The following is a 19,439-nucleotide window of genomic DNA, read 5'->3' on the forward strand; positions in this document are numbered from 1 at the left end:
TGTTGGGAAGAAGTTGTTCAGCAGGAGGATGGTGAGAGCCTGGCAGGGGCTGCCCAGGGAGGTGGTGGAAGCCTCATCCCTGGAGGTGTTTCAGGCCAGGCTGGATGAGGCTGTGGGCAGCCTGCTCTGGTGTGAGGTGTCCTTGCCCATGGCAGGGGTTGGAGCTGGATGATCCTTGGGGTCCCTTCCAGCCCTGACAATTCCCTGACGTCCTCTGTCACCAGCACGTTCCTGGCCGCCAGGTCCCTGTGGATGCACTGAGCCAGCAGAGGCTGTTAGGTGGCCCTCAAAGCCCTGATGGTGGAAGAGGCAGGTGGAGAAGGCTGCATCCCCCCACCCCCACACAGCTGCCAGGCTCCCCATCCCAGCACAGGTGCCCAGGAGCTCCTCACATTTGAGGCCAGGTACTGCCTGCCTCGGGCCACCTGGTAGGCACAGGAGCCCAGGTCCTTGAAGGAGAGCTGCTCCTCGGGCACCCATGGAACCACAGCTAACCAGGCTGGGAAAGAGCTCTGAGCTCACCGAGTCCAACCTCTCACCTAAGCCTTCTAATCAACTAACCCTGGCACCAAGTGCCTCATGCAGCCTCATAAACACCCCCAGGCATGGGCACTGCACCACCTCCCTGGGCAGCCCATTCCAGTGCCAATCACTCTCTCTGCCAACAGCTTCCTCCTAACCTCCAGCCTGACCCTGCCCTGGCACAGCTTCTGGCTGTGTCCCCTTCTTCTGTCCCTGGCTGCCTGGCAGCAGAGCCCAACCCCACCTGGCTACAGCCTCCCTGCAGGCAGCTGCAGGCAGCAATGAGCTCTGCCCTGAGCCTCCTCCTCCAGGCAGTCAGAAGGAGCTATAGCAGTATTCCGTGCCCAGGGCATCCTGCACCCCACAGACTGCTTGGCCGTGTGGGTCTGGACAGGACTCCCACAGGTAGTGACTCACCTTGGGAGGGGGAGCAAAGAGCTCCCAGCCCCTTCCCTGGGCACTGCAATGGTTAAGAACCAGCTGCAGCATCAGGGCCTCTGTGGCCCTTTTAAAAGCATCTGCTTGTTGCTGCCTCCCTGTGTAAATTAAATCGATCAGCTGCTCCCTGCCCACCCCCCACCCCCCTAAATTAAGTAGAGCTTTTAATCAAGTGATTTATGGTGAATTCACAGGCCTGGATTAAACTCACAGCCCAGGCTGCCAGGAGGAGGGGAGGTGCAGGGCTGGGGGGGGCTCTATAAATCACCTCTCTCTCTGGGACTGACTTGGCAAGGCAATGGGGGGGGAGGGAGGGGGGGGCGCTGGAGCTGGGGCTAGAGCTAGATCTGGAGCTGCTGCTGGAGCTGCTGCTGTTGGTGTTTGCATCGTCAGGTGCTGCTCTTGCTCCTCCCCAATCTCCTGCTGGCTTCCTGCAGTCACCAGCAGGGCAAATTAAATGTGATCGGCAGCAGTGCAACTCCAGTCGCTGCCAGGGCTGGGCACAAAGAGCTGAGTGCCCTCAGCATCCCCACGGGCACCAAAGCGCCCTGGGCATGGCCACTCTGCAGAGCCCTGGGGGTGCTGCACTCCTCCTGCCTCTAGGGGTTAGAAAGAGTGTGGCTGAAATTGTGCCAGGGCAGGCTTGGGTTGGAGATGAGGGAAAATTGCTGCAAGAGTGCTCAGGGATTGGCACAGGCTGCCCAGGGAGGTGGTGAAGTGCCCATGCCTGGAGGTGGCCGTGGCACTTCGGGGCATGGTTTGGTGGTGCTGGGTGGAAGGTTGGACTGGATGATCTCAGAGACTTTTCCAACCCAACCAATTCTGTGATTCTATCCCAGCCAAGGCCCTCGAGATCTGCAGGGACAGAGCTACCTGGATGCTGCCCCTGGAGCATGGATTTGGTCCCTCTGTCCTCTTCCCAGCACAGCTGCAGGAGATGGGGGCACTCCAAAGCTGGTGTTGGCACCTTCCCCTCGCTGAGCTGGCACATTGGTGGTCCCTGAGTGGAGCAGGACCTCCAAGCATCATCTTCAAGTGCAGCAGCAAGCCCTGGGCCAGGCTGCAGGAGCTCACCACAGGGCACCCTGGCAAGCCCTGCTCAGGGCTGTGCTGGACCAAAGCCATCTCCACCGCTCAGCACTGCTGGGTCCCTGCTAGGGAGGTGCCAGCAGCTGCTCCTGGCACTGTGCCCTCCTCCCTGCAGCTGATCTTAGGGGATGAGTGGGGTGGGGTCCCTTGGCATATGACCTCAAGACATCAGGGGAATCTGGTGGCCAGGGGCACTGGGCATCGGTGGCACTCAGCCTGTGCCTGGCTCTCACAGCATCCTTTGTCTCTTCCACTCCTCCCCTTCCTCTCTCTCTCCTTTTAAAGCCCTCTGGCAGAGGCTGAGACAATCTTTTGGCCTGGACCCAGGACCTGGCTGCTCCTCTCGGGGCTGAGCCGAGCTTTGTCCTGCTGCCAGCCATGGCAGGGAACCTTCTCTGCAATTCCACCTTGCTGTGGGGTCCCACGGCCAGATCCTGGAGCTCAGCTCAGCAGATCTGTGGGGAACGACCCCCACACACTCGGGGCCATCACAGCTCCTCCACACTGTGTCCCACCCAGCCCCAGGGTCAGCATCGCTGCAGGGCAGCAGGAGCCAAGGGGTCCAGCTCCAGCTCCCCTCCCTGCCCTGGCCACCCACAGCTGAGCAGAGATGGATCCAGATGTGTGCAGCTGTGGCAGAGGCAATCCAAGGGGGCACAAGGCTCCCCCCCAACCTTCCCTGCTCTTTGGGGCTGCAGCAGGGGTGCGGGGGGCAGAGGGGTGCCTGCAGCTCCTGGTGGCCATCAGCTGCTGCAGAAGTGTGACAGCAGGAGCAGGGAAGTGATCATGGCCCTGTGCTGGGCACTGCTGAGGCCACACCTTCAAGCCTGGGGTCAGTTTCGGGCCCCTCACTCCAAGGAGGACACTGGGAGGCTGCCACAGGGCCAGAGAAGGGCAAGAAAGTCTGGAGAACAGGGCTGGGGAGGAGCAGCTGGGGGTGTTCAGCCTGGAGAAGAGGAGGCTGAGAGGAGACCTTCACCATTCCTGGGCACCCCCCAGCACCTCCCAGAATCTCCTGAGATCCCCCAGCACTCAGCATGGGGCCCCATCAGGTGCAGCCCGGGTGGAGGATGGGCAGTGGCAGGATGGGACCACCCCTGGCAGGCACCCCCGGGGCGTTGCACCCCGTAAGGCTTGGCACAAGGTCAGGCTCTCTCTTGCTGAGAGACTCCTAGAGGCACAGACTGGGTCGGGTTGGAAGTGACCTGAAAGCTCATCCAGCCCCTGCCGCGGGCAGGGACACCTCCCACCAGCACAGGCTACTCAAGACCTCGTCCAGCCTGGCCAGCGAGGGGGCAGCCACAACCTCCTTGCTCCGAGTTCCTCGTAGCTGCTGTCAGCTCTGACTCCTGCCTGGCTGCGAGGCTGGAGCAGGGCAGGGGCAGAGGCAGAGGCTGGAGGAGAGGCAGAGACAGAGGCAGAGGCAGAGGCAGGGGCAGAGGCAGGGGCAGAGGCTGGAGGAGAGGCAGAGACAGAGGCAGGGTCTGGAGCAGGACAGAGGCAGAGGCAGAGGCTGGAGCAGAGGCTGAGGCAGAAGCAGGGGCAGAGGCTGAGGCTGGAGCAGAGACAGAGGCTGGAGCAGAGGCAGAGGCAGGAGCAGAGGCAGAGGCTGGGGCTGGAGCAGAGGCAGGAGCAGAGGCAGAGGCTGGGGCTGGAGCAGAGGCTGGAGCAGAGGCAGAGGCAGAGGCAGAGGCAGGGGCAGAGGCAGAGGCAGGAGCAGAGGCAGAGGCAGGGGCAGAGGCAGAGGCAGAGGCAGGAGCAGAGGCAGGAGCAGGGGCAGAGGCAGAGGCAGGGGCAGGGGCAGGGGCAGGGGCAGGGGCAGGAGTGGAGGCAGAGGCAGGGGCAGAGGCAGGAGCAGAGGCAGAGGCAGGAGCAGAGGCAGAGGCAGGGGCAGAGGCAGGGGCAGGGGCAGGAGCAGAGGCAGAGGCAGGAGCAGAGGCAGGAGCAGAGGCAGAGGCAGGAGCAGAGGCAGAGGCAGGGGCAGAGGCAGAGGCAGGCGCAGGGGCAGAGGCAGGAGCAGGGGCAGAGGCAGAGGCAGAGGCAGAGGCAGGGGCAGGGACAGAGGCAGAGACAGAGACAGAGACAGAGACAGAGACAGAGACAGAGGCAGAGGCAGGGGCAGGAGCAGAGGCAGGGGCAGAGGCAGGAGCAGAGGCAGAGGCAGAGGCAGGGGCAGGGACAGAGGCAGAGACAGAGACAGAGGCAGAGGCAGGCGCAGAGGCAGGGGCAGAGGCAGGGGCAGGGGCAGGAGCAGGGGCAGGAGCAGAGGCAGAGGCAGGAGCAGAGGCAGAGGCAGGGGCAGGGGCAGGAGCAGGGGCAGGAGCAGAGGCAGAGGCAGGAGCAGAGGCAGAGGCAGGGGCAGGAGCAGGGGCAGGAGCAGAGGCAGAGGCAGAGGCAGGAGCAGAGGCAGAGGCAGAGGCAGGAGCAGAGGCAGGGGCAGAGGCAGAGGCAGGGGCAGGAGCAGAGGCAGAGGCAGGAGCAGAGGCAGGAGCAGAGACAGAGGCAGGAGCAGAGGCAGAGGCAGGGGCAGAGGCAGAGGCAGGGGCAGGGGCAGAGGCAGAGGCAGGAGCAGAGGCAGAGGCAGGGGCAGGAGCAGAGGCAGAGGCAGAGGCAGAGGCAGAGGCAGGAGCAGAGGCAGAGGCAGAGGCAGGGGCAGAGGCAGGGGCAGAGGCAGGCGCAGGAGCAGAGGCAGAGGCAGGAGCAGAGGCAGAGGCAGAGGCAGGAGCAGAGGCAGAGGCAGGAGCAGAGGCAGAGGCAGAGGCAGGGGCAGAGGCAGAGGCAGAGGCAGAGGCAGAGGCAGAGGCAGGGGCAGAGGCAGGCGCAGGAGCAGAGGCAGAGGCAGGAGCAGAGGCAGGAGCAGAGGCAGAGGCAGGGGCAGAGGCAGGAGCAGAGGCAGAGGCAGGGGCAGAGGCAGAGGCAGGCGCAGGGGCAGAGGCAGGAGCAGAGGCAGAGGCAGGAACAGAGGCAGAGACAGAGGCAGGAGCAGAGGCAGAGACAGAGGCAGAGGCAGAGGCAGGAGCAGAGGCAGAGGCAGAGACAGGAGCAGAGGCAGAGACAGGAGCAGAGGCAGAGGCAGAGGCAGAGGCAGGAGCAGAGGCAGAGGCAGGGGCAGGAGCAGAGGCAGAGGCAGAGGCAGGGGCAGGAGCAGAGGCAGAGGCAGGAACAGAGGCAGGAGCAGAGGCAGAGGCAGAGGCAGGAGCAGAGGCAGAGGCAGGGGCAGAGGCAGAGGCAGGGGCAGGGGCAGAGGCAGAGGCAGGAGCAGGGCAGAGGCAGAGGCAGAGGCAGGAGCAGAGGCAGAGGCAGAGGCAGGGGCAGGGGCAGGAGCAGAGGCAGAGGCAGAGGCAGAGGCAGGAGCAGAGGCAGGAGCAGGGGCAGGGGCAGGAGCAGAGGCAGAGGCAGAGGCAGGAGCAGAGGCAGGAGCAGAGGCAGAGGCAGAGGCAGGGGCAGGGGCAGGAGCAGAGGCAGAGGCAGGAGCAGAGGCAGGGGCAGGGGCAGGGGCAGGAGCAGAGGCAGGAGCAGAGGCAGAGGCAGAGGCAGGGGCAGGGGCAGGAGCAGAGGCAGAGGCAGAGGCAGGAGCAGAGGCAGGAGCAGAGGCAGAGGCAGAGGCAGGGGCAGGGGCAGAGGCAGAGGCAGGAGCAGAGGCAGGAGCAGGGGCAGGGGCAGGAGCAGAGGCAGAGGCTGCCGGGAGCACAGGAGCCATAAATCTCAGCCTTTGTCGTGCCTGGGCCTCAGCTCTGTTCCCTCGCAGCATTCATCTGCTCCAGAAAGTGCTGAGCTCTGCAGCTTCCCAGCAGCGCTGCGTGGGGGAGGCTGCCGCAAGCACAGAGCTGCCAGGGGAGGGCTTCCCAGCCCGCCCCCACCCCCGGCGCAGCAGCTGCCCCCCGCCCGGCTTGGCATAGCTGCCAGGATGGTGCCACGAAACCCAGCGCTGCCTCAGGGGGTGGCATGAGGGGGGCAAAGGAGGCGCAGGAGCTGGGGGGGGGGCTGGAAGGAGTCTGGCACTGGTGGGGCTGGAAAAGCTCTCCCCACGCCAAGGCACACACACGGCCCCCGGCTGCAGAGCAGAGAACCCCCCTGATTTATGGGGCACTGCCGGCTTGGGTTTCCTCCCCTCCCCGGGGGGGGTCACAGCAGACCCACTGCCTGCCCCCTTCTTGGGTGTGGGGGGGAGGAGCTGCCTGTGGCACAGCTGGGGGGGAGGGGACTCCCAGGAGGTGCCTGGGGACAGGGGGTCCCAGGGGTGCACCTGGGGGAGGGTAAGGAGGTGCCAGGGGTGTACCGGGGTGGGGGGGGGCTGGTAAGGGGATTCAGGAGGGTGTCTGGAGGAGTAAGAGGGTCCTGGGGGTGTGCTTGGGGAGTAAGAGAGTTTCAGGGAGGTTCCCAGGGGGTAAGGGGCGCTTGGGGTATGCCTGGGGGGGGGGGGGAGAGGTTGTTCCCAGGAGGTGCCTGGGGGTAAGGAGGCTTCAGGGAGGTGTCTGGGGGGGTATGAGGAGTCCCAGGGATGTGCCTGGGGGGGGGGGGAAGGAGGCTTCAGGGAGGCTCCAGCCCTGTGGAGCTGTGCCAGCGAAGTGCTCAGCAGTGTTTTGGGGTGAGGGGGTGGGGCTGTTCCCCAGCAAGCCCAGCCGGGGTGGGGGGGATTGTCCCAGATAAGCCCATTTTGAGGGGGGTCCCAAAGAGGCCAACTGGGGGGGAAGGGGTTGGGGATTGTCCCAAACAAACCCATTTCAGGGGGGTTCCCAAGCACGCCCATTTTCGGGGTGGGAGGTCCCCAACCAGTCCATTTTGGGGGGGTTCCAAACAAGACCATTCGGGGGGGGGGGGGGGGAATTGTCTGAAACAAACCCATTGTTTTGGGGGAGGAGGGGGGAGGGATTCTCCCAAACAACTCCATCTAGGGTCCCAACCAAGTTTATTTTGGGGTAGGGGGGCACTGTCCCACGCAAGCCCATTCTGGGGGGTGGTGTTATAACCAAGCCTGGTTTTTTTTTTGGGGGGGGTCCCAACCAAGCCTGTTTTGGGGGGGGGTGTCCCAAACAAGCTTATTTTTGGGGGGGTTGTCCCAACCAAGCCTGTTTTGAGGGGGGGTGTCCCAAACAAGCTTATTTTGGGGGGGGTTGTCCCAACCAAGCCTATTTTGGGGGGGGTGTCCCAACCAAGCCTGTTTTCGGGGGGGTCCCACCCCAGCCCGCGCTGGGCTCCCCGCGGCAGGCACTGGCAGGTGCTGCCACCTGCTGGCGGAAGGCGGCAGCGGCCGTGCCCTGGGGGCGCTCTGCCGCCCCACGCGTGTTGGGCAGCGGGTGGGTGGCCGAGCAGACCCCGCAGCGGCTGGCGAAGCCTGGCACAGCCTGGGCACCAGCCCCAGGGTGCAGCTGGAGGAAGCAGCAGCTGAGCTGTACCGGAGCGGTGAGCAAGGACTTCACCTCGGAGTAGTCCAACTTCTCCCTCGGGAGTTTGAAGTCCTGAGTGCTGGCAGGGAGCAGAGGGTTGGGGCACGACCGTCAGTAGGAGCGGGACTGTTGGGTGTGTCTGCTGGTGTGGCACAGGGACTGACGCCCTTGGCTTGCGCTGGCAGGAGCTGAGCCATCCACACACCCTCCAGGCAGACCCTGCCTGCCCTTGCCCACCACTGCCTGCAGACCAACCCACGGAGGTCCCCAGCTCTGTGGCTGTGCCCCCCCCTGCTTTTCTGCTTGGTCTGAAAGCACCCCCAGCTTTGGCTGCTTGTGCCTGGAGGGCCATGAGGCTCCTGGATGTGTGGCTTGGTTGAGTTCTCTGTCCCCACAGCAACAACATCCTGGAGCTTATCTCACTGCTGCTCTTCTCCATTGCACTTCAAGGAGTCTGAGCCTGTTTCGCTTCTCTAAAGGCTTCCCTCCTGCCTGTGACCTTCTTGCTGTGACACAGTTGGCCCTGCATGCCCAGTTTGTGCTTCACAACAGGGAGACTTCTTCCCCCCCCTCCACTTACCACAGCTCAGGAATTCCACCTGACTGCTCCCAGGCTCCAGCCACAACACAGACATTGCTCACATTCTTTTCCTCTGCACTCCAAGACCTCTGTGCTCAGCAGCAGTGAAATCTGCACTGACTGTTTGGCCTCGGCTCTTCGAGGGGGAGTGTGTGAAATGTTCTTCCAGAGGTGGGCTCTGCAGAGGGCAGGGGAGAGCTCTGCAGAGGGCAGGGGAGAGCTCAGAGTGGCAGCAGCTGCCACTGCTCTCAAGGAGACTGAGCTCCTCTCAGCCAAGCACCCAAAGGCTTTTCTGTCTCAGCAGCACAGCAACAGCCACCAGCACCATCTGACCCAGGTGCCAGAGAGCCAGGAGAGAGACCTGAGCAAAGGGTTAGTTTTATTTCCATCTCCTCTGTTCCTGTTTCCTGACACACAAAGATTCAGGGCCAAGAGGAGGCAGGGGCACAGGGAGGGGACTGAAGACACAGAACCACTTCTGTGCCAGCAGCAAGAGCCTGAATTTGCATGTTTAAAGTGCTGAGAACATCTGACCCGGAGAGGATTGGCTTTTGTTTTGAGGCAGGTCCTTCTGAAGGCTGCCTGACCCCCAGGGAAGTCAAACCACTCTGTTTAGCACCAAGTCTACCTGGAAGCTTACAGTCAGTATAAACAGATCCTTAAAACCCATCCTGTGAGGTGCTTCTGAAGACTGACAGAGGACAAAGTGAAAATGTTCACTGCTGGCCCCAACTCTTCAGCACCTGCCAAAGGAAGTCGACAGTGGAGCATGTGAGGAACCATTCTGCAGAGCACAAGAGGTCTGGGAGCTCCTGCTGGGGTGGCTCTGAGCCTCCTCAGGTTTAGCCAGGTCTTCACATTGGACTTAGTTAACAGGCGTGGGCCCCTAGGTCACGATGGGGGCATCCTCCTGGACCTCAGATGATGCAGTGGGATCCTAAAACTGCCCTTCTCTGCCTGCCCTACCAGGCAGCTGCACCTGCTGCAGCTCCCACTGGTGGAAGCCAACGCTCAGGCAGTGGGAGTTGTCCTCTCCACTGCTCTGCTCTTCTGCAGGTTCTTAAAGTCCTTCTAACAGTCGAGTTCAACCACAGCACCAGCAGAGGGTTGGATCTCTCTCTTCTGTGCCTTGGTACAGGGCAGGGTTGCTCTGTCCTTTAGTTACTGGTTAAACCACACAGCCCAGCATCAGCAGCTTGCAGAGAGGCAGCAGCAGGGCAAGCAGGCAGCCCTGGGCATGTTCCAGCAGAGGACTGCAGAACAGGCTGTACTGGGCTCCCAGCCTAGCTTTGTCCTGTGTCCTTTAGGAGAATGAAAAGCTGCCACTTGTAAGGTTTAAGAGCACAAAGAGCTGCTCAGTAACAGCACAGACACCAACTATAGCACAGGTCAAAACGGTGGGATAGGGGATCCAGTACAAAAGAGGTGCTGGTGCCACCCAGACAGCTGTGGCACAGCCTGGAACAACCAGAAGGGCTCCCTGAGGGCTCCTGACACCTTCCTGTGACACAGCCTCCTGGAAAACCACTCCTCCCTCCCAAGGAAGTGTCCTGGCTGGCTTCAGGCTAGGCTCCGCTGGCCTTGCTGCTCTGAGATGCTTCCACTGGAGCCTAGGAGTGAGAGACAGTTGCAGGTTTTAGGCAGAACCAATCCAAATGCTTCTGGAAATTCAAAACCTTCTTAGCTATCATCACATTTCCCATGGGAAGCTGCTGTGGGGAGTAACAGCTGCCTAAGGACAAAGCTCTTCAGGTTGAAGAAGCATTCTCCTTTTGATGGAAGTCAGCCTGCACTCCCCAGGCAGCCTGAAGTGGCCATTTCAGATGGGCACTTGAGCAGCTAAACCCAAGCCAAGCACTGACAGAAAGAAAAGGGGCACAAGAATGGCTCAGTCACTCTAAACCAGTTCTACAGATGCAAAAAGGCACTTCAAACTCTGCTGGTTCTGACAAAGCTGCTGAGTCCTACTGGTGCAGAGCAGACGATGAAGGAAGAGCACCAGGAAAGGACACCCTGGTGACTCCCCAGCACCCTGCCTCCTGCCCCACTCTGCAGTGCCCACTCACTACAGCCCTCAGTGCACTTCCTCACCCACAACTTCTCCAGCTGCTCCTTGAACTTCATGTTCACAACACCTCCCAGCACCAACCCCCCCTCTCCCTCAGTCTGTCTTGCAAGTTGGGTGGAGAAGCAGCTCCTGTGGAAGGCCTGAGGGTTCTGCCCAGCTCACCTCTCATGGGGGAGGCTTCGCTGCCACTTCTGAGACTGGCATTTTCTCTGGGGGATGAGACACAAAGGCCTCATTCTTGAAGGAAAAAGCAGCTTGAAGTCAGAGAAGCCTCTCAGAAGTCAACCTCTGGCCAGGCCCTGCCCGGTGCCTTCTCCTCTCTGAGCAGGGCTGTTGCCTGCAGTGCATTTGAAAGCTCTGCCACCACCTCCCCTCTGCAGGGGAACAGCTCCGTGCAGCAACTCCCAGCAGCTGGCACAACCTTCTGCTTTCACTTCTGTTGCTGCTTCAGGTTGGACTAAGCTAAGGGACTGACTCCAGCCCCATGCAGGGAACCACATGCTCTGGCTTTCCTGCCTGAGGTATTTCACCTCTTTTTGCCCTGGAGTTCCCTAAGAGAAGTGAAAATGAGGTCATCATTAACTGGTCTCTGAGCTCAAAGTACATGGATTGAATCCTGGCATTGACGTGGATAAGTGAGGAACCTGTGGGTGCTCCTGTGCTGGAAGCCAGGATGGAAGTACTCAATAACCATCTGCTTCCAGGAGATGTGCCACAGAGCTGCCTGCTCCTGGGCTCCCAGGTGGCGGCTCCGAGGCTCACAGTGGAAGGACAGACAGAGCTTGCCCGCAGGTGTCACACCTGGGGCCTGCCTGGCTTTGAAGGGGCCCTTCCCATGCTCTTCCCACACACTCCTTTTCCTGCTGCAGACTGTTTTCTAACCTTCCTTCCCTCAGAGCAGGGGCAGGGTCCACCAGGGTCTCCTGACTTTCCAGGGCAGATGTCAGCACTTCAGCAGTCTCACCTGGCTAGAGAAGGACAAGAAGCTCAGCACAGCTCTAAGCCCACTCCACTTGGGAGGATCAAAGAACAAGGCTCATGCCACAGTGCTTCATTTTTCTACTGTGTAATGGTTAAACCTTTAACCTGAAAGCTCTCTTCAAGCAGCTCACCTTACAGCCTGGAGCAGGAACAGGTTGGGGCTTCACATCTACTAAGTACAAGGCACTGGAGAGCAGGAGCAGGGAAGGGGGAACATTCTCTTTCAGATGCAGATCCAGCCACTGCCAGGACAAAGCAAGAAGTTATTCCCAGAGGAGGGCCACAAAGATGATCCAAGGGCTGGAGCACCTCTGCTAGGAGGACAGGCTGAGGGAGTGGAGTAATTTAGCCTAGAGAAGGCTGCAGGGAGACCTTAGAATTGCCACCTGACAGCTGAAGGGATCCTCCAGGAAGGCTGCAGAGGGACTTTCCCTGAGGGTGTCTGTATAAGGTGATGGAAGGAGAGGAAATGGCCTCAAATTGTGCCAAGGGAGGGTTAGGTTAGAGAGGAGGAAAAATGTCTTTGCTGCAAGAGTGGTCAGGGATTGGCACAGGCTGCCCAGGGAGGTGGTGGAGTGCCCATGCCTGGAGGTGCTCAAGAAACCTGTGGCCATGGTTTGGTGCCCATGGTGGGGTAGGGTTGCTGTTTGGACTGGATGATCTCAGAGGGCTTTGCCAACCCAAACAGTTCTATGACTCTAAAAGGCAAGTCTGGGTTCTGCTATGGGTCTTGGATACTTTAGAAGCTTAAAATATCTTCTTCACCCTGATGCTGCTTGGGGGTCTGGGTTGATGAAAAGCTCCACAGGAGCTTGCAGTGTGAGTGCAGCCCAGACACAACTTTGTGCTGGGCTGCAGCAGAAGCAGTGTGGGCACAGGGCAAGGGAGGGGATTCTGCCCCTTGGCTCTGCTCTCCTCACACCCCACCTGGAGCACTCTGTGCAGCTCTGCAGCCCCCAGCACAAGCAGGACATGGAAGTGTTGGAGCCAGCCCAGAGGAGGCCACCAAGATGCTGAGAGGGCTGCAGCAGTTCTGCTCTGAGCACAGGCTGAGAGAGTTGGGGCTGTGCAGCCTGCAGAGGAGAAGGCTTCCAGGAGAGCTTGGAGTGGCCTGGCAGGAGCTGAAGGGAGCTACAGGAGGGCTGGGGAGGGACTATGGACAAGGTCTGGGAATGGCAGGAGGAGGAGGAATGGGTTTGAAGTGGCAGAGGGGAGATTGAAAGTGGATGTTAGGAAGAAGTTCCTGGTAGTGAGGGTGGTGAGAGACTGGCACAGGTTGCCCAGGGAGGTTGTGGAGCTCCACAACCTCCCTGGAGAGGTGTTCAGGACCAAGTTGGATGCGGTCTTGAGTGACCTGCTCTAGTGGGAGATGTCCCTATGTATGGTGGGGGGTTGGAACTAGCTGAGCTTTGAGCTCCCTTCCAACCTAACCCATTCCAGGCTCCTATGATTTCTCCTCAGGCAATCCAGATGCTCCATGCCTTAAAGCTACAGGAGTTAAGGATCCATGCAGACATACCTGCATGAACTCAGTGGCACTGGGCCTGCTCTGAGCACACCACACTGTGCTAGGAGGAGCCTGGCAGAGGGTACTCATCTGCCTGAGCTGCTCCTTCAGCTGCTCCTCAGCCAGGCCCAGCGACCACAGTGCTCTGGCCCTGCAGGCGCCCTGCAGCTCGGGCACGCTCAGCACACTGACTCCTTCCTCGGCAATCACCTGCAAGGAAGTGCTCCCATCTGGAGGACTCTGTCCAGTTCTGGGCCCCTCTGTTCAAGAGGGACACAGAACTGTTTGAGAGAGTCCAGGGCAGAGGCACAAAGATGCTGAAGGGAATGGAGCAGCTCTGTTAGGAGGAGAGCCTGAGGGAGCTGGGGCTGAGCTGCTGGGAGAGGAGGAGCTGAGAGGAGACCTCAGCAGTGGTTACAAAGCTGTGCAGGTGAGTGGCAGGAGGCTGGATCCAGCTCTGCCCAGGGATGCCCACTGACAGCACAGGGGCAATGGTGCAAGCTGAGGCAGAGGAAGCTCCATGGAAACAGGAGGAGGAATTTGTGCCCTGGGAGGGTGCCAGAGCCTGGCACAGGCTGCCCAGGGGGGCTGTGGAGTCTCCCTCTCTGGAGATGTTGAAACTCTGCCTGGATGTGTTGCTGTGTGCTCTGCTCTGGGTGCTGCTGCTCTGGCAGGGGTTGGACTGGCTGAGCTCTGAAGGTCCCTTCCAGCCTCTGGCACTCTGTGATTCCTGTCCAGGCACAGGGGACACCTCCCCCCAGAGCAGAGGGTGTGGGCAGTGACACATCCTTGCATGAAGCAGGAGTGACTCAGAGGGCAGAGCTGGATGCCCTCCACCCAAGCAGTCCCAACCTGAGCTGCTTTCGACTTACTTCATCGTCTGCCTTGATGGTTCTCAGCCGCAGCAGAAGCTGAAAGCAGAGCAGGTTGTTGGTGCCAATGGGCTGCAGCTCGAGCAGGTTGCAGAGAGCCACCAGCTGTGGCCTCTCCAAGTGCTCCAGGGTCAGCTCATCCTCCAAGAGCCTGCAGAAGCTGATGAGCTCCTGGGTGCTGGGCTGCTGCCCGCTGCGGCGCATCTGAGCGGAGCAGAGGCAGCAGAGCCATCAGCCCAGGCTGAGGACCACCCCAATTTGCCAGTCCCCTTCTCCCTCCCAGGGCAAAGCCCTTCCTGATGCCCACCCTGGCACTCCTCTCTGCCACTGCAGTAGGATGAGAGAGGGAAAAGGGCAAAGCTCATTAGGGCCGGGAGGAGGGGATCTTACTAATGGTTGGACTCAGTGATCTCAGGGCTCCTTTCCAGCCCAAGCTGTGCCATGGCTGTAGGACCTGTGTCCAGCCTGGGGCTGCCCAGGTCCAGAGGGACAGGGATCTGCTGGAGAGAGTCCAACAGAGGCTGCAAGGATGCACATCTCTGCTGACCAGAGAGACCTGAGGCTGTTTGGTTTTGAGCAAAGGCTGAGAGAAGCTCAGAGCTCTGTAAACATCTGAGGGGTGGGTGGCAGGGCAAAGGTGCCAGGCTGAAGGTGCCAGGCTCTTTCAGGTTGTGCCCACTAACAGGTCAAGGAACAAGGAGCACAAACTGGAACCCAGGAGCTTCCACCCCAACCTAAGGGAAAACTTCTTTGCTGGGAGGGTGCTGGAGGCCTGGAGCAGAGAGGCTCTGGAGTCTCCTGCCCTGGATGCATTCCTGCCAGCCCTGCCCTGGGTTCCCCTGCTCTGACAGGGCTCAGTGATCTCCAGAGGTCCCTTCCAAGCCCCTAACATTCTCTGGGCCAGCTCTGTGCTGCCTGCAGTCTGCACAAGTCCCACCCACTCTGCCCAAGGCAGCAGCAGTAAAGCTGGTGTAAGCACAGCTGCTGCCACCCCCAGCACAGCTCCCACCTGGTGCACACAGGAGGAGAATTGTTTCCCTTGGCCTGTGTCTGCTTTGTACCTTTTGGCCATCTCTGCAATGGTCTCCTGCAGCAACTTGGCCAGCTCCAGCTTTGCATTTAATTTCTTTTTCTGTTTTTCTTCCTTCATTTGGGAAATGAAAAGACAATTAGAAATTGCCCCTGAAAATCAGAAGGGAGGATGCTGAAAGAGAGATTTCAGTACAGAGAGCAAGCAGGGTTTGGCTCCTCCATAGCATGAAACTGCTGGGCACATCCCTACTGCCTGCTGTTCACAGCACAGATCCTCAGTCCCTGCTGTCCTGCACAGGAATCAGCTTGGAAAGTCTGACCTAGCAAGGCAGGCAGGACACAGCATCTCTGCAGGCAGCTGTGCAGATGTTCTGCCATGCTGCAGCACTCAGCCTGCACCAGCAGAAGGGACACCAGAGCTGTGCAGATGCACACAGCTGCACCAGCAGAAGGGACACCAGAGCTGAGCAGATGCACACAGCTGCACCCTCAGAAGGGACACCAGAGCTGTGCAGATGCACACAGCTGCACCCTCAGAAGGGACACCAGAGCTGTGCAGATGCACACAGCTGCACCAGCAGAAGGGACACCAGAGCTGTGCAGATGCACACAGCTGCACCCTCAGAAGGGACACCAGAGCTGTGCAGTTGCACACAGCTGCACCAGCAGAAGGGACACCAGAGCTGTGCAGTTGCACACAGCTGCACCAGCAGAAGGGACACCAGAGCTGTGCAGTTGCACACAGCTGCACCAGCAGAAGGGACACCAGAGCTGTGCAGATGCACACAGCTGCACCAGCAGAAGGGACACCAGAGCTGTGCAGATGCACACAGCTGCACCAGCAGAAGGGACACCAGAGCTGTGCAGATGCACACAGCTGCACCAGCAGAAGGGACACCAGAGCTGTGCAGATGCACACAGCTGCACAAACCTGTGTTGACTCCATCTCGAACGCTGGGGGCAGCATTTCAGGGCAGAGCTGCAAGAAGACAGGTAACAGAAATTCCATGAAAGGGACAATGACAAACACCAGGAAGGGAACCACCTGAAAGAGGTCTGCACAAGTCCTCAGCAGCTGCAGGGAGAAGAGCACAGGAGGAAGAATCATTCAGCCTGACATCACAACACGTTCCAAAGTCCTGTGGCAGCTGAGAGGACAACCTCCATTCACTACAGCAAACCTGAACACAGCAGCTTAGAACCCTAAGACCACCCAACCCTAACTCTAACCCCTAACCCCCTACCCCTAACGGATGTGACTAACCCTAACCCCTACCCCTAACGGATGTGACTAACCCTAACCCCTACCCCCACCCCTAACCCACTACAGCTAACCCACTAACCCTAACACCTAACCCCCTAACCCTAACGAATGTGACTAACCCTAACCCCTACCCCTACCCCACTACCCCTAACCCACTAACCCTAACCCCTAACCCTAATGAATGTGACTAACCCTAACCCCCTACCCCACTACCCCTAACCCCCTAACCCCCTAATCCTAACAAATGTGACTAACCCTAACCCCTACCCCTAACCCACTAACCCTAACCCCGAACAGATGTGACTAACCCTAACCCCTACCCCCACCCCTAACCCACTAACCCTAACCCCTAACCCCCTAATCCTAACGAATGTGGCTAACCCTAACCCCTACCCCTAACCCACAAACCCTAACCCCTCACCCTAAACCCTAACCCCCTAACCCAACCTCACCATGGCCACTAAACCGTGGCCCCAAGTGCCATGGCCACAGGTTTCTTGGACACCTCCAGGGATGGGCACTCCACCTGGGCACAGAATCACAGAAACATGCAGGTTGGCAAAGCCCCTCAGGATCAGAGAATCAACCAGGTTGGAAGATCACCAAGTCCAACCCATACCTCTACTCTACAAGATTCCCCTTAACCCTAAGCACCACATCCAAATTTCAGCCTGCTCCAGTCCCTGACCACTCTTGCAGCAAATCATTTTTCCTCATCTCCAAACGAACCTTCCCCTGGCACAATTCCAGGCCATTTCCTCTCCTTCTATCACCTGAGACTCGGGAGCAGAGCCCAACCCCCTCCTCACTGCAACCTCCCTTCAGGGAGCTGCAGAGAGCAAAGCACATTCACATGCCCAGCACTCACCCTTCGTCTCTCCCTCCTCGTGAGGACTTGGCCACGCAGCAGCCTCCACACCATCCTGGCAGCCACCTTCGTGTCAACCTAGAGCAGGTGGAACCCACTGTAATAATGCTTCAGCTCGTCCACCACTTTCTGCCTTCACAGTCTCACAGTATCATCAGGGTTGGAAGAGACCTCACAGATCACCAAGTCCAACCCTTTAGCACAGAGCTCAAGGCCAGACCATGGCACCAAGTGCCACGTCCAGTCCTGCCTTGAACAGCTCCAGGGACGGCGACTCCACCACCTCCCCGGGCAGCCCATTCCAGTGGCCAATGACTCTCTCAGGGAAGAACTTTCTCCTCACCTCCAGCCTAAATCTCCCCTGGCGCAGCCTTAACGACTTCTGCCCCACGGCAGCATCTCCGACCTGCTGCGAGGGCGCTGGAGCAGGCTTGGCACCTCGGGGCACAGCGCTGGGCTGGAGGCTCTCCTGGGTGCTCCCGGTGCAAGCAGGTGGAGGTGTGAAATGTGCTGGCAGCTTGAGCCGGTGGGTGGAGGTGGCTGGAGCCCAGGCGTGAGCAGAGCAGTGCTGGCTGCTTTGCAGAGTCTCTTCCACGAGTTTGCGTTGGGTGAAAATCCACCAGCCGGGCAAAGGCCACCGCTGGGGCACAGGGAGAGCTGCAGTGTGCCAGGAGATGGGAGCCTCTGGAACCGGAGAGGGGTTTCAGGCAGTGACAGAGCACTGCAGCTCACGCCAGCCACGCGAGTCAGTGTCCCTACAGCCAGATTCATCCACACACCCACCGGCTGCGTTGGGCTACAAGGGGCCCTCAAAGGGCATCTCGTCCAACCTCCCCCCCCGGCACTCGGCTGGGACACCTCCAACTAGAGCAGAGCACCACCAGGACAGCACCAGGACAGCACCAGGACACCACCAGCCACTAAACGGACGAGTGGTTGCGCTGGGAGCCTCCCTGCTCCTGTCAGCGAGCCTGTCCCCAGCCTGTCGCACCCCAACCCGGCCCGGGGAACGGCAGAGCTCCGCGGCACAGAGCGCCTGGGACACCCTTACCTCGACCTAGCTACGGCGAGGAGTGTGGTGAGGGCCATGGTGCGGCGGAGTCACCGGCTCTGCCCAGACGCGGCCACCGGAGGGACCTTCATCAGCGCGCAGCGGCCAGGGAGCGCGGGCGCGGCCCCGACGGGGCTCCGGCACGCCGCCCTCCCGACGGGGCTCCGGCACGCCGCCCTCCCGCTGCCGCGGCTGCGAGGGAAGCGTCAGTGGCGGCGGTGCGACAGCTCGGCCGGGGCTGCCGGGGCCGAGCCCGCCGTGATCCCAGCGTCCCGATCTCCCCTCCGCTTCCTCCCAGCCGCCCCAACCCCGCCGCTGCCCAGCCCAGGGCCGGGCCTGGTTCCCCCCAGCCCCGCTCACCGGCGGCCCCGCTCCCGGTAAGGGGCCCGGCCGCGGTCTGGGTCCTCCCGAGCCGTCCCACGGCGCTCTAGCCCAGCCGGCTCCGCTCTATGGTGCCCTTCCGTCACGCCCTCGCGTGGCGTCACGGCCCCTTGGCGGCAGCCAATCACAAGGCGAGGCTGCAGCCCTGCCGGAGGCCACCCAATGGCAGCAGGGCGGGGCGGGGCTTGGCCCGAGGCGCCCTCAGGAGGGGCTGCTCATTGGCTGCGGCGCAACGTGCGGGAGGGCGGGTCCCGACGGGTGACGTCACGGAGCGGTGCGTGACGCCATGGCGAGGCGGAGGGGCTGTGCGTGACGTCAGGGGGTGAGAAAGGGAAGCTCCCGGGACCGGCGTGGGGAGGGGCGAGCCCCGCGAGTGGTACAGGGGCAGCGGCGGGGCCTGGGGCGGAGCCTGAAGTGGAGCCTCAGGTGAGGTTCGAGGTGAGGCCTGTGGTGGGTGTGAGGCCTGTGCAGGATCTCCTCCCTGGTCTCCTCCCTGGCCTGCTGCACAGGGCAGATGCAGGGCAGGGCTGGCCTGTGGTGGGTGTGAGCTGCAGCCCGAGGTGAGGCCTGTGCAGGGTCTCCTCCCTGGTTGCCTCCCTGGCCCGCTGCACAGGGCAGATGCAGGGCAGGGCTGCCAGGGCTTTGGGCTTTCACCCACTCCTTATATTACTTCCCATTAGCTTTGCCGCAGGCTGCCCCTAGAGTGAGGCTGGAGCAGCTCCACCAGAGTTGTACCTTCACCAGCACCTTTTCACTGTCGTTTGTGTAGCACCCGGAGAGCAGCAGAGAAACCAGCAGCCATGCACACAGACGGGCTGCAGGCTGGGAGGGACACACTGGACCTGCTCTGCTCGTTTGCTGCATCCCCTGAGGCCTTGGCTCAAGTCCTAGGGCAAGGTAGGAGAGCTTGAGAAGCATTGAAGGCACACGCTAGCACTGTTTCACAGCGGGCATCAGGTGTTTGCTGGTGCACTTAGAGGGTCTGCAGAAGCAAAAGGAGCAGCTCCCAGGATCCAGCACAGTGCTGATAGTGTCTCTTTGTGTTTTTGTGCAGAACAAATTTTGCTTTGGTTTAAGTGCTTGCAGTTCATGTCTGTATTGAGAGCAGAACATCTGAGCAGCTGTGTGTGTGCCAGGGTGTGCAAGAGCAGAGCTTGCTTGTGTGTGTGTGTGTCTTATCACCTGCAAACAGCTTTGCATGGAATGAGATGTCAGGAGGAAGTCTCAAGCCCAGGCGTGCTTGAGACAGATGCTGCAGCTCTGGATCTGATGCAACATGCAGGCAGCTGGAGAAACGTTCTTGGAAGGGGACAGGAGACTCAGCCTCTCAAAATGCTTTCTGTGTTTGGGAGACTGGTTGGGGGGAAAAGTATTTATTGCCCCCAGTGAAGAAGATTTT

General features: G+C 60.4%; 2 protein-coding genes across 2 annotated transcripts in view; one reads left to right on the plus strand and one right to left on the minus strand.

Moving 5' to 3' along the window:
* Window positions 1-9,539: 9,539 nt before the first annotated feature.
* Window positions 9,540-18,166, minus strand: LOC135192384 (LETM1 domain-containing protein LETM2, mitochondrial-like). Its single transcript, XM_064175486.1, is given in 14 exon segments — window positions 9,540-9,626; window positions 10,247-10,343; window positions 10,615-10,635; window positions 10,967-11,052; window positions 11,197-11,314; window positions 12,670-12,782; window positions 13,445-13,648; window positions 14,454-14,588; window positions 15,408-15,551; window positions 16,609-16,686; window positions 16,952-17,053; window positions 17,055-17,292; window positions 17,660-17,851; window positions 18,020-18,166. Coding segments are annotated over 12 exon segments (1,371 nt in total). The 5' UTR covers window positions 17,698-17,851; window positions 18,020-18,166; the 3' UTR covers window positions 9,540-9,626; window positions 10,247-10,249.
* A 726-nt stretch (window positions 18,167-18,892) lies between these two features.
* NSD3 (nuclear receptor binding SET domain protein 3) overlaps window positions 18,893-19,439 on the plus strand; it is a 53,495-nt gene continuing 52,948 nt past the window's right edge. Inside the window, exon 1 of the mRNA XM_064175517.1 lies at window positions 18,893-18,937. The gene's annotated coding sequence lies outside the window, so the exon portion shown is untranslated. The remainder of the gene's footprint in view (window positions 18,938-19,439) is intronic.

This window comes from Pogoniulus pusillus, chromosome 42 (genome assembly GCF_015220805.1).
Source record: "Pogoniulus pusillus isolate bPogPus1 chromosome 42, bPogPus1.pri, whole genome shotgun sequence".
In the NCBI taxonomy this organism is placed as follows: Eukaryota; Metazoa; Chordata; class Aves; order Piciformes; family Lybiidae; genus Pogoniulus; species Pogoniulus pusillus.